Below are 14,207 nucleotides of genomic sequence, written 5' to 3'. Positions count from 1 at the left end.
AAACGGAATGAGAAAATCTATTCCTTACATGGCAGCATTTGATTGCTAGAAGGACTATCAGAATTTTCCGGCAGGTCGAGTTGCTATCACTTAGTTGGAACTTTCACGGTAGAGGGTAGACAGACTGAAGACGCATTCTGGTTATTTCCATACATCAAAACAAAGGGATTTGAACCAAAATCTCCAACTGACACGGACTGGTTTCTGGTCCCTCAAATTAGTGGCGCCTGCGCCCAAACCAATGACAAACTCTCAAGGAAACGGTCGAACAGTTCGTATGTCTCTCTCTCTCTAGACTGATAAAGCAAAAGTGTAGTTGCAATACCCAAAGAGGACTGCACTCGGATGCGCACTTCCCTGAAGTACTAGGAGGTTCAAGGTCGATGTTACCCCTGATAGCAATATACGGTTGGGGAGGCTGATCATCAGAGGCACTGATCTCCTTCGAAACGCGGATATCGTGTTGGCGAAATCTGTTGTCACCGGTCCCCTTTTACACATGTGATACCTTCACACACACACACACACACACACTTTCACACATGTGATACCTCCAAATGTGTACTAATACTAATTTATCAAGCGCTGAGAATGTCAGATGTTTGCGGATGTGAGCAATCTATGTTATCTAAAATAAGTTTGTTTTTTTTTGTCTGAGAAGGACTGAACGGCAAATTTCGCACACTAGGTTGACAGTATGTCTCTTATCATTGCAATCTTTGCTGGTGCGAACCTTGTCGATGGGAAGTACACAGACCGAATCGTCCCAAACCATAAAGATGAGCCAAGAAAAAGCGCTGTCCAATAAACTGATCATCCCATCATCTTCCGATATGCGTCCGACATCTACAAAGTGGAAGGTCGTGCTACATTACGTGAAGTCTGGAAAAAGTTCCTTTCAATTCAAGAAGCACCGAAGGCTGTGGAAAATTTTTTGTAGCTCAATAGATGTATTACCTCCGAGGATTGAGTTCTGATGAAGGCCGAGTCACGGCTGCCAATCTGCGTCAAATATGGCTTCGAAGAAGTACCTCGCCGGGTCTCAACGAACGCGAGTATCAGCCTGCAGTAATGGTTGTGTTGCTTAATGACTGAGAGGTAGAACTCTTGCGGACAGGTGATCTGGTGCATCTTGAAGTTTTTTGCCATTGATGTTTCAGAGGCGTTGCTGGTATCGCATGAATTCATAAAGTGGCAATTAGAACAGATGCTTCATTGTGCAACACGCGCATCAGTTACAGAACACAACCAACAGTAACTGCGACCGCTCGGTTGTGTTTCGATCATGCTGAATGTACAATCTCCTTTCAGCTGCGACAGGCATGGCAGAAAAGACCGATATTCATAGCTGAACGTCCAAGAGGGTGCTTGGTGTGCTTGCAGTATGTTACTTTTTTACGATGTTACCTTCACGTCAAAACTAATACAATCCGGTCTTTTTATATAAAAAGGACGGATTCGTCAAACAGATGAAAAGAAACCTATGCCAACCGTTTAAGCCTGTTGCTCTGTAAACCGGCAATATCTATCTTTGGGACACAGACGAGTGCTGGGGGGTTGCCTCAACTTGCACCTGTAGGTCTCAGGACTCAAGAGGACTACATTGCTATGTATCCCCTAATAGGATGCGACAACCTCATGGTGGTTTTGAGCTTCTGCGCGTAAGCTGATTGGCGCCCGTGACCACGGAAGCAATGTTCGGTTGATTTGTCTTTATTGCCTAATGGGGGCGAGATGGACCAAGTGATCAAGGCGCGAATTTACTGGCCGGAAGGTCCGTGGTTCGAACCCGACTTCTGCCACTTGGCTTCTCCTGTCTAGGCTTGGGTGACCTGGCAGTATCCCAGCCCTCGTGCCTCCTTCGTGTGGCATGGCAGCTTGACACCGAAAGGGTGCTGCAGCTGGACGATTTATTGACTGGTGAGTGTTGGTCGCACTACCTGTGTTCATTGGTCAGATAAAACGTTCAAACCTACCTGACCTGTGTTCTGATTGGCTTAACCGAGGTAGCTTCAACACCTTCGTAAGTTCATCCCACAGCTAGTCATTGGTGAATTTGTGATGATCCCCTAATCATGAGGGTCATACGAATAACATATCCAACAGCACGAAATTTTTGAGCCTGAAGGACAACAAAGACTGCAGTAGTGGGCGTGTGACCGAACTTGAACCTAGCCGCGAACAACTGGAGGAATATTGACGGAAGAGGTAGAATTACCTAAGTCATACAAGAATTCTCGCAACCAATACGTCAACTTAAAACTATCGAACGCAGAGTTAAACTGATGTCCCACCCAGTGAAAATTTCGTCAGTGATATCTGCTGATCCAAAGATCGTGGAGCTGTTCACACCTGGCGCACAATAAATATATGGCAACCATCTGTTAGTTCACTCTGTTCGAGACGAAGGAGCGAGAAGACATTGAGTTGAGAGTAGAACAATTTAGGTGACGTGCTTCTTTGTGCGAGGAAAAACAGGATCGTAGAGCATAGAGAAAACGAAAACCAAACCATGCCCACATTCCTCCCACACCCGAAATACGTGTCCATCAATACTTACCAGAACTCGTCCATCCACATGAATATTCTTTTTTCGAAGGACATGAGATGTTTTGTCATGAATATCAGTCCCCTTGCCCCCAGCTCGTGAACGCCGTGAACGTCGCATGGTGCAGCTGAATAGCGATGACCGTTTGGTCTTGTCGGGCTGATTAGTTTTATCTGAGTCTGTTCGGAACCAACCGATCATTCGACGCCATCTGGAGGGTTTTTTCTCCTTATCTTCTCCCGGCATGGTATTCCTTTATTTGAGAGCGAAAAAATGTCAACCCTACGAAAGACTCCTTGTGCGCACACTAAGCAAATTTTCCCCGTGTGTAAACACTCATTCTGCTGCTTAGTGTAGCTGGTGAGACAGTTGGATCGATTCACCCGTTTTGATTGGCCAGCCGAACACTCAGCAGTGTGAAGGTTTTCCTGAAAGTTGTCTACAACTATTGACCTTGCTGAAATATCGATCAAAACGGAGCCCAGTTCTGGAAAACTTTCCCATAGCCTCAGTCCGTTCTGGTCACGAGATTAAACTGTGTGAGATGTGGTATTGAAATTTTCACCTAATTGCTGCGCGTGCAGATGAGAAAGACCCATAAGGAGCTGGAAATAACGTTTGGTTACTGGCCAGGTCTACCTGAAATTCGGAGGTTTGTTCATACACACCTATTCTAAAACACGGTAAGGTAATTTGCATGATCGATACACTATCGATCCACTGAGACTATCCAAGATATAAAGAGAGGACTACTTCCTGGCAGTATATGCCTTCTAGACTGAACTCGAAATAGAACAACGATTAAAGCACGAAAATGCCGGCCGGAAATTTCTGGAATTCTGATTTATTCAAGGGTTTGACAACCTGGCAGTATCTCAGCACTCATTCATCGAATGGTCGCTAAAACTGGACCATTATTTTCCTATATTTGCCACCCGCACAATGAGACCTAGGCTGAATTGCTCGCCTATTCATAATGAGAACACAACACGTTCGAAGGGTCAAAAACCGTGTAGATTAAGCAGCCAACGAGTAAAGCAGTACATAATATGAAACGTTGATGGCTTGCATGAACTGGTGCGTAAAACTAGCCAGCAGATTTACTGTGAATCGGTTACTAATATGGCGGATCAATTGTCTGTAAGATACTCTGGTACCAAACATTTCGGCTGTTGTGGCAAGGTGGGGCGCGTCGTGGAAGCCATGACCCACCGGAAGTTCATACGATCTGTCCGTCAGCATATAGCGGGACGGTCAGCGGTCGGACCGCAGCAAACCCATTTACCCATGTGTAAATTCATATGCAAACCCGAATAGCTGTCAAATGTTTGTTTTGGAGAGGGCGAGTTAGGCCAAGTGATTAGAGCGCGAATTTAATGACGCAAGGTCGGCGGTTCGAACTACAGCTCTGCCTCTGCCTCTTGACTTCCCCTGTCTAGGCTTGGGCGACCAGGCAGTATCCCAGCCCTCGTGCCTCCTTTGTGTAACACGGAAGTTAAGCACCGAAAGGTTGCTACAGCTGAACGATTTTTTGACGTTGGTTATTTCTCCAAATTATACAAACTGTTGCTTATTAATTACGGTGGTATTGAAGATGAATTGGTCTGACAATCCCAAAAGACTTTCTAGCTATTCGTTTTTCTTCCGGAGGGAATGTAGTCTGTCCGAGTTCGGCTATTCGACCTTGCACTTATGTGCCATTAGTCCAAAATCGTATAACACCTGTGGCACATGGTACTTGTACACCGAATACTAGGAAATTATTAGAGAACCACTGTTGTGCAACAAACCATAATGAGAACTTGGGTTTTCGATTCACTGAAGCATATGCAAAAAATCAATAAGATGAAGGGGAAAGGCAGATCAGTTAAGGCAACCTCAACTCGGCTGGGAAACGGAAAACTCGAATGGTCAAAATGATAGATCTTATCAAAACTCAACGGGCGAGGTTTTGGGTAGCAAAAATAGCCGGGTGACTAAATCATAGACGGTCGACTTTTGCCTTTCACCGTTGCGACTCATTTTCTGTGGTGGAGGTGGTAGTTGAAACGGCAAAAAATCGTGAGACTCGAATAGTTTAACAGATCTACCGCTGATAGTGGGGCAGTTAAAACACTATCAAGCGGAAGTTTATAGAGCTAGACCTATGGGAAAAAAGATTGAGTGTTTGCTTTTTGAGAAGGGTCAAAATAACCAAAAATATGTAGGATAGGAATAATTCAAACCAAATTGTAGCACGGTTACTAGGCGAACAAACACGAATATCGATACGTGCAAAACTAAGCGAGGCGAATGCTCAGTTTACAGGGATAGAGAAAGAAGGAAATCGTTCAGTTGTAGCACCCTTTTGGTGCCCAACTGCCATGCCACCCAAAGGTTGGATGAGGGCTGGGATACTGCCAGGTTGCCCAAGTCTAGACAGGGGAAGTCGAGAGGCAGAGGTCGGGTTCGAACCACGGACCTTCCTGTCAGTAAATTCGCGCTCTAACCACTTGGGCCATCTCACAAGGATATATGTCTCGCTAGACAGAAAACTCAGCCAGAAACCATTTTGTCTTCCTCCAATGGTCAGTAGAGAAGAAGTATGACCATCATCAAGAGTAAAGTGTGGAATTTAATTCACCATCGGCAGCATGACGTCAGTGTTTAACCCCGATGATTCACCGCCGTACAACCATGATTTATTTGAAAGTCCTATTATGAAGAAAAGAATAAGGGTGAACGGGGAAGGGGCTCAGTGCTGGCTTACTACAATCAATCCGAGGTGCGTACACCTCGAGACATTCACTCAGGCAATCTGGATAGAAAATGACAACAAGATCACCACTGACAGCCATATATTGTAGTGTCTCTAACCAGGCACAGTAAGGATCACGCGGTCCCCATCCTGGAAGGCGAGTAGTACTGACAGCGCTACGTAATCTCCTTCATACTCCTCTGCCAAGTCAAAGATTGGCAGCCTCTGTGCTTACGCCACTCTGAATTGGGCATGGAAAACAGCACTCTCTTCGTTTAATCATTCATCTGTAGCGCCCTTTCGGTGCTTAGCTGCCATGCCACCCAAAGGAAGCACGAGGGCTGGGATACTGCCAGGTTGCCCAATTATGGACAGGGGAAGTCGAGAGGTAGAGGTCGGGTTTGAACCACGGAACTTGCGATCAGTAAATTCGCGCTCTAACCACTGAGCTATCTTGCCCACTAGCATCTGTGTTTAGCTTAGTAATTCTAAGTTACCAAGAATTCAGCAACGGGCAGGAAAATAAGACCGAACAGTTAAGGTCCGTTTATTCGTCTCGTGCATTGTTCGTTGCTAAAACAGCGTCACCATAAACTTCGTTCAGAGAATGCTGTGGCGCGGTGAGTTTTCAGGACGCAGTATAAAGTAAAGGAATGTCTTTACACTGTTTAGGTCACGAGAAGTAACTACCGAGATCATACCATAAAAATAGGTGATCGGAACTCAACTCAATGCAGTCTAGCAAATTACTTTAGGACGTTAAGTCATGTTGCTTCTTGGACGCCATCAGACAGCTCCACAACTGGTATATCAACACAAACGTTTCGTGTTTGCTGAGCGTTGGCACTGAGAGAGTTGGGAGTTTGCAGGAAATCTGACATCCATCCAGCCAACTTTTCGCTCCACCGTTGTGACGATTAAGCACTAGGCAGTGATGCCAAATGACACGCAGATCAGGGCGGTACGGCAGCGAAGCATCACTGTCGATGATGAGGACGCGATCGGTAAAATCCCAAAGGGATACCTTTGGCCGTAGAATGTCCTAAGCTGTCATCACCTGGACAGTGACAGGTTCCACGTCGATCAAGTGGCTGGATAATTAAACCATATATTTTACAGATACTGATGTGATAAAGGAATAAGTTCTCCTAAATACCTCGGGGTGTACCGACGAAGAGTAACTGGAGCTGCGCATATCCAGATCGCTTTCAAGTTCAGGGGAAACATTCATTTTTTGCTGATTCTTCAAAGATCGTTCTAACTGAAGAGCTTGGCACGGTCTACCGCTCCAACAATACATCATGCAAGTGTGACTTGGGCTTAGTTTGTCGTGTAATCTGTTATAAACAGACACCATTGTTTTCAACTGACATGAGTGTAGGGCGGTGGAGCACCAGTTCTCATCTGGTGTAGCTGTCAATGATGGCCCAAGTGGTTAGAACGCGAATTTACTGACCGGGAACCCGACCTCTGCCACTCGACTTCCCCTGTCTAGGCTTGGGCAACCTGGCAGTATACCAGCCCTCGCGCAACCTTCGGGTGGCATGGCAGTTAGGCACCGAAAAGGTGCTACAGCTGAACGACGCTGTCAATGATGACTATTTGGTTGTTCTCAACTGAAACCAGGAATGATACATATTAGCACACTGAAATTTCTTTGCAATTAGCCTGTATTGCTGTTTTGTCGTGACATCCTGACCGCCACATGGGAGTCGCAAAACTGTTAATCCATTTACAAACGGCAAGGACACCATTCTACTCGTCACCTACAAGTAACAAGATTCCCCCACATAGTGTGATAAACCAACGGTTTCGTGCACTAATGGCTTTAGCACTGTGCTCGTTTTGTTCCTTTGAGTACTTACCAGTTAAGGAGCATCTAGATAGCTCCTCAGTAGCTGATTAGAAAATGCGTTTGGTAATACTTACTTCGCCCGGATACCTTGTTCGATGTGGAGCAGATCTGGATAGGAATACCAACTCACTGGCATTCAATAAAGGCATTTAAAAACGAGAACAGAAACAGATCTTCACCAGCATTCACTATTCAGAAAAGCAAGCGAGGTCCTCTGACGATCACATTGTGAAGTAACTGGTCACGCATAGATTTACACTAAGGATCAGCGTGATAAACGACTGGTCTTTGCAGATGTCGATTGAATCGACAAAAACGTTGCGGGAAACGAGCATGACAGATGTGGAGAGAGTTGATTGGAAAAACTGTGCGAAAGCGCACGGTACATATCGCGTACAGCAAGTGCGAATGTAACAGATAAAAGTATGCATCACAGCCATTGATAATTGAAAGATATAAACTGTAACCGCATATCGAAATCCGACAAAGTCAGAGATGATTAGTGGCCAACTGACAAGCATCGGACAAAAGGAGAGGGCGGTATGTAAAAAAAATGAAGCCTGACGGTAAAATCCACGCATGTGGAAATGGTTGTGATAAAAGTGACCGAATCCGGCAGAAACCGCCCAGTGTGTGTGCACATCACCATAAGATACACACAAAAGTGCAATAAACAACCAGTATCATGATGTACGGAGCTGGTAGTCGCCGTTTTGAGTTATGTATCGTACCCAAGGTAACGCATGGTAGCCGGTTTTTTCAATGATCTTCAGGTGTTGAACCTGTAGGAACAAAAAATAGACTAAGTGAAAAGCGACCCAAAGTATATAAGACGATCAGCCGAGAGTTTAGCCATTCTCTCAGACATCTGAATTACCCCAAGCAATAAATGCCGCCAAAATGCAAAAAAAAACATGAAATCCGATACGAGCATCAATTGGGGACCGGGACATTGACCATCATGTTGATAAACTATCCTATTCTCATGAAATAACAAAAAACATTTTGATAACGGACAAAGATTGATTCAAGGGGACCAGACTTCTGACTTACCTTTGGAGCACTATTGGGCTGGCCCTGATCCGAAAGGTGTTCTAATTTTGTGCTACTAACAAGTTACAAGTAGTCTGGGATCACAATGGATGACAGCTATTGTCTGTTCGCAATCGAACTGTTGCAGCGTAGGTCGACACGGGTTGTGCAACACGGTGGTCAATGGGCATCACGTGTAAAATGTTCGCTTGACTCAAAAACTGCTCGGATACGTATACTATCAACTGTGTACACGAAAATAGCCGAAAATCGCTAGCTAAAAAACACTGAACAAACGGTCTTGTCAGTTCCCAATTTATTTGCGTTGTGAATAGAGCGTTGCTCCTGAAGAATCAACAATCTGAAGGTTTTATGCTCTTGTTAATCGAACGACACACTTAAGTGCACGCCATGAACTCGTAATACCACTTGACAGGCACGAAGCTCCCTGACCCACTGCGGCAGCAACAACGTAGAAACCCGGCACCGAACAGTTTGGTCCGTACAAGAAGTATTAGTAAGAAAAAACACAACATCGAAAATCGATTGGCCAACAAGTGATCGCTGGATAACAGAAATGTGCTCAGTTAGACTGGATGACGACTAGCGAGGCAAGGGGAGTAATTGCGTGCGCGTGCCATCATACGCAGGGGAACGATTTCTAGGAGTCAATTTCTCCTGCTAGCGAAGTCACCCGATGATTAGGCAGAAAACAACACTAAAACAAAAGTGAGACAAAAATGTTAAAAATGGGTGAATTCCTTTTGTTCGCTCGATAAAGCCTCGACATAAGCTGTCACTTTATCGTGGTGGTCGGGCTTCAGCGCAGCAATGATCCCTCGGGCTTCATTGGCTGCAAATCGGTTCCTAATGGTTCAACAATGCCAATAAAACCCAACGAAGGACAGCGAGACCCCGTACTACGAGTAATCGTGCTACGAGGCGGTCTGGGGGTAAAGTCGTACTGTCCTCTGCGACAGGAGTGTGAAGGCAGTAAGGTGTTTCCCCCAGGCGACCAGCATGTCCATATTTATGGAAGCAGCGATGCTGCCTTCCCCCGAGGAAGGACGGGTTAGAAAAGGTCGGCCCCAAAAACCGCACACTCCGATCGCCCAACGGTTGACCGTGACCGCCAGCGCATTATCCTAAAACCAAAGAGCCCAGTGCTGCTCAAAAGGCACCTGCTGTGCGCAGCCGCATCAGGAATGAGACAGTAATGCCTTATTCCCTGCGCCCTCGGGTTAGGCCAACAACCCGTTGCAGCTGAACAGGTCAGACTGTTGAGTCGTCGGCTCCGGGTAGGGACCCAAAGAAAACCCTACATTTTCCTACTACCTCATGGGTCAGGCTTTTGAGTCGGAGGCTAGGGTCAGGGTCCCTGAACAAAACCCTACGTCATCCCATTGTCTTGTGGGTCAGACTTCTGAGTCAAAGGCTCAAGGTGGAGTTCCTCAACTAAAATCAATTCCTCGGCTTGGGCAAATGAAAAATAGCATTCGCCCAAACAGTTCCAACCACGAGCAAACGTCGCTGGGTCATTTGACCGAAGGGCCTTATGCTCCCCGACGCCTAATAACAATAAACGGAATAACATTTCTAAATCCATGAGATAATTTCTGCATAGGAGCTTTTAGCGTCTGTACTGTATGTAGAATTGACAAACAGGCAACGCTCGGTGAAATCTTGTATTCCCTTGAAATTAACGTATGCTGTCTCCGAAACACGCGTACAAGACCCAAGCGTGGTTGCGATCGTCTCAGAATGACAAGGACGAACTTAGATCTCACACCCAACACCATGCAGTGCATAACCACTGAGCAACCAAACTCGTTAGACCATAGCTAGTCACACAGGGTTGAAACGTAGTGGACAGAAAAGGTTGCCGTTAGCACAGGATCGCTCACCTGTAGACCGGAGACGGTGAAGTACGGTATTTCAAAGCGGACTGAAATAGGTGGCTTCGATTCTACTTCTTGCTCACGCTCCACGGATGGTAATCCGAAACTGGCTCTCAGAATATACTCTTTGCCTCCAGGGAAACTGCGTATGGTCCACACCACCACATTAGTTTCTGGGACGTACTTGGCACTGCCCATGGTTGTTTTGAACCGTGGTGAATCGACATCGGAAGGTACCGGTACGTGAATTTCGACCTGGTTGGCAGTGCTACGACGTTTGAACTGGGCCTTGGCCTACGAAAGGACAGGTCCAATGCACTGATCATTAGACGATGGGAAAGATAGACTCAACGGCAAACTTATTAGAAATGTGTCCTTAATAATGAGGATCAGTCGTGAGTACGGCATTGTATAACAATGTAAAATATTCTCCAACGATCTACTTTTCAAGAGTGCATAAATAAATCAAGCTTCGAAAAAATTCATAAAAAATGAGGATGACTTTCAAAACACTACGTAAAAACCTGGTAGACGAAAGCTGGGCGCGCGCCGAGGACGCCAAAATACTTTCAGTGTTTGACCATCGACTTCTTCGGAACATTGTCCGAGTCTGTTGGGTACACCGGATCAGCAATGCTGAGGTACGTCGAATGGTATTCGGAAGAAATGGCTCATACACGATAGATGAAATGATCACACTGCATAGGCTGTGCTAGCTTAGCCACGTGCCCCGTATGCCAGTCGACCGACTTCCTCGAAGGGTTCTTTTCGCACAACCACGTGAAGGGTGGAGACGAGCCAGGGTAGGTCAAACAATAACTTGGAAGCGAAGTATAAAAGCTATTAACAGCAAACCCAGCTGCGTTGGTCATTGCCGTCTTCCTGGATGGGGATCCCGAGACGGGCCACATCAATGGTTCGAGACATTGTTAGACATGGCCCAGTCGCGCCCTCAATAGCACTCGCGCATCCAAGCTATTGCCTTCAATTCATAGCTCCCTTCCCAACCCCGCACTTAACAGTCCGTTGACAGTGCTGTATTTACGTGTCAATTTATCAGCTCCCGCCTCCTATGCGAAGCTACCTACCCCACCTCCCCAAATCATCGGTGAACGAAACTGTGGCAGCTAGAACCACTGTATGACAAGTACGTGGTTCTTACAGCTGATAATGATGATGATGATGACAAGTTATTTTGGTTGGCTTAGTGGTATAAGTCTGCAGAATAACTTTCCAAAAATCCCTGAATTACTCAAATTCCGTGGAGATTTGTTAGTCTGCGTACAATCGTTACCCTAAAACCAGAATTGACACTGCTGTAAGTCTAACAGGTGACACTGATGAGCTTCTCCATTGACCAGCAAGCATGCGATTCTGATCTAATGACGCACAAGGAGTTTGTTATCGTCAACGAGGAAACTGAAACTGAATGGGTTGGGTTCGCCGAAGACATTGTAACAGAGACTGATAAAACATCGACAGAATTGGTCACCGAGTCCAGTAAAAGCAATGAGAGGAAGTTATTGTGTTTGAAAAGATGGAAGGCTAGAATCTCGTTACTAGTCATCATCATCATCAAAGACAGCAACATCAGTGTTGCCACTGATGCTTCACTGCCGTACTGGTTGTACGAGGGCTGGGATACTACACCTAGACAGGAGGACGATTAGGGTCCTCAACCAAAGCCTTTGGCTCAAAAGCCTAACCGCAAGGCAGCGGTGTTTGGCGGGAAATGCAAATGCATTACCATTTCTACGGAACAAGCCGCCATACATGTTCCAACCCTCAACCTGGAGGGCCAGGAGACTGTGTTCGTCAGACCTCTAACCATTGACCAACCTGGTATGAGAGACTCTGTGTCGCGCGGACACCCCCCAGTATAGCTCAATGGGTCTCCGAGGTACACAAACCGCCACACCACGGTAAGGTCCAGTCTATTCGTGACGGCTCCCTATCGCCAGAACAAACAGGATATGAGTAATTTAAGTGAGCTATCCATTGCGAGCTTTTAATTCCTCCTACGTGTCACGGTTCAAGGTCTGCCACCCCTTTTGTGTAGCAAAAGTTCGTTGAAGAAAGGTTTCACAACTGAACTATTTAGTGCGGGTCATCGGTGCCTTTCTCTTGAAATGCAGTGTCCGGGTAATAAGATAATGTGACATCACTGAAACCTACTAGAAATCCAGAAGAAAACATTCTATAGAAGGTGATTTAGAACAACGGCGATGGGGCGAAATTGCCCAAGTGGTTAGAGCGCAAATTTACTGACCGGAAGGAAGGTGGTTCGAGCCCGACCTGTCTCTCGGCTTCCCCTGTCTAGGCTTGGGCAACCTGGCAGTACCCCAGCCCTCGTGCAACCTTCGGGTGGTATGGCAGTTAGGCACCTGAAGGGTGCTACAGTTAAAACTAGTCTATTCAGCTAGAAGTTACCGATGATTGACCAACGCATCCAGGTACTCAGCCACAAAGCGCTTACCAATGGTGGCTTACGCTCAGGAGTCATTGGACAGCAACCTATTGGATACTATTGCTAGCTGTGCAGGCGAGTGAATGACAAATCGAACCTGCATACGGGCCGAGAATAACTAATAACTAACTATGAAGATTTCTACGAAACAGATGACTAACACACGACGACTACGTCAATTCGACATTCCTCTCGCCAAGTAACAAACACGTTACCGCCCACAGTTGACTACCAAGATGGCAATAGCAAAGTAGATTCACTGGGGAAGTCAGTTCGGTGATATTCTTCACTAATATGGGGAATGCACAGGAGTGGTGAAGTGAATTTTCAACCACTGATCTAAGCTAGCCCAGTGGTCAACATCGCGGACTACTGTTTTGAAGACCGGCGTCGAATCCTTGCATTGACACCTTCACACTGACTACTAGCTGTTGCCATGACGTGATGGTTCCACAATCGAAAACACAAAAAGATACTTTAGATACTTTGACAGGAACAAAGATGTGACCGCGGCTCTGATGAACGTGCACCAAGATGGATTTTCAGGAAATTGGGTCACAACCTATGACTTCAGATTAAAGAGATCCACATCACATGTTATTTTTAAGTTTATTTAGTCACAGTGACATCGACGAAGCCCTACAAAATAAAAGAAAATAGATGATCACCCAGAAACCCAAATCGACCAGTAACCCACGGGGCCTTGTGTTTGTGGTGTTTGAGGGCACAGCAAAACGGGCAATGTGTGGGAATTCAACCAGATGGACAGGACGAGTCAATGAGGGTGTTCATAGGCTATTCCGTTCTCACGATATTCAGCCGAACCCGTTAAGTCATTCGAAATTCTGACACTATAGTAAGAAGAGACATCATCAACAGGAAGACATCAGTGTTCAACACTGATTCTTCACTGCCGTACAGACGAGACAAGCAGTACTGCGTGCACAGACAGACCTATTTTCGTTCACATAGCCGTCCTGTTCCGTGCTGTTAGTTTTCTTTCAGATTGCCTGAGTGTAGACACCTCAGGATGCTTGCGGTAGCCCAGCACTAGCCGCCTCCAGCTTTGAGTATAATTGGATAAGCCCTCTAGTTATACGACATTGAAGAGTCAGTATCCAAATTGAACTCACTATCTGATGATGATGTATAAAGTGGGCCTTCTTCAACTGGATAATATGGCACTACAAATGTACTTTTGATTCGCCCTGTGAATCAACGGTGAACTGAAGTCATTCTCTCTTGTGTACTGACTACTCATGAGTAACGTGAGTTACGCCGGTATAACTCCGTTTTTTCCCTTGCTGCTCGTTTCACCCTCTTTCTCTCCGACTCAAGGTCTGCTTATACCTTAGTAACTGATGTAAATATTTTGTTGTCCGTCCATCATTGCTTGCAAGTTCTTCCAGTTCTACCTATTTTCGAGCATTCTCTCTAACAGAAAGTACAGACCGACCGGGGACCGAACTCCGAGCTCGTCGAATGCCGGACAAGCGTGTTGTCGACTAGAACAACTCGATAGTGAGTGGGCACCATTTTGTGTAGTACCTATGTACTGCACCTGCCAGATACCCTTTGGGGAGATTTGTCCCAAACGGACCTACGCGCGCAATACGATTTGTCACGCGACACGAGCTGCCGTCAACCAAAGACAGTTCCATACCTTCAGA

At 46.0% G+C, this 14,207-nt stretch overlaps 2 protein-coding genes across 2 annotated transcripts in view; both read right to left on the bottom strand.

Annotated features, from left to right (window-relative positions):
• Positions 1–2,443: 2,443 nt before the first annotated feature.
• T265_01873 (hypothetical protein) lies at positions 2,444–2,668 on the bottom strand (the record flags this gene model as incomplete). Its single annotated transcript, XM_009165999.1, has 1 exon — positions 2,444–2,668. The coding sequence occupies one exon, from the start codon at positions 2,666–2,668 to the stop codon at positions 2,444–2,446; it is 225 nt and encodes a 74-aa protein (XP_009164263.1).
• Positions 2,669–7,290: 4,622 nt separating this feature from the next.
• T265_01872 (hypothetical protein) overlaps positions 7,291–14,207 on the bottom strand; it is a gene marked incomplete at both ends in the record, with an annotated part of 13,033 nt that continues 6,116 nt past the window's right edge. The window contains 2 exons of the mRNA XM_009165998.1: positions 7,291–7,922; positions 10,077–10,364. Coding sequence (XP_009164262.1) covers positions 7,824–7,922; positions 10,077–10,364 — 387 coding nt within the window. The remainder of the gene's footprint in view (positions 7,923–10,076; positions 10,365–14,207) is intronic.

This window comes from Opisthorchis viverrini, assembly GCF_000715545.1.
Source record: "Opisthorchis viverrini unplaced genomic scaffold opera_v5_21, whole genome shotgun sequence".
In the NCBI taxonomy this organism is placed as follows: domain Eukaryota; kingdom Metazoa; phylum Platyhelminthes; class Trematoda; order Opisthorchiida; family Opisthorchiidae; genus Opisthorchis; species Opisthorchis viverrini.
This window is presented reverse-complemented; position numbering and strand designations above follow the sequence as displayed.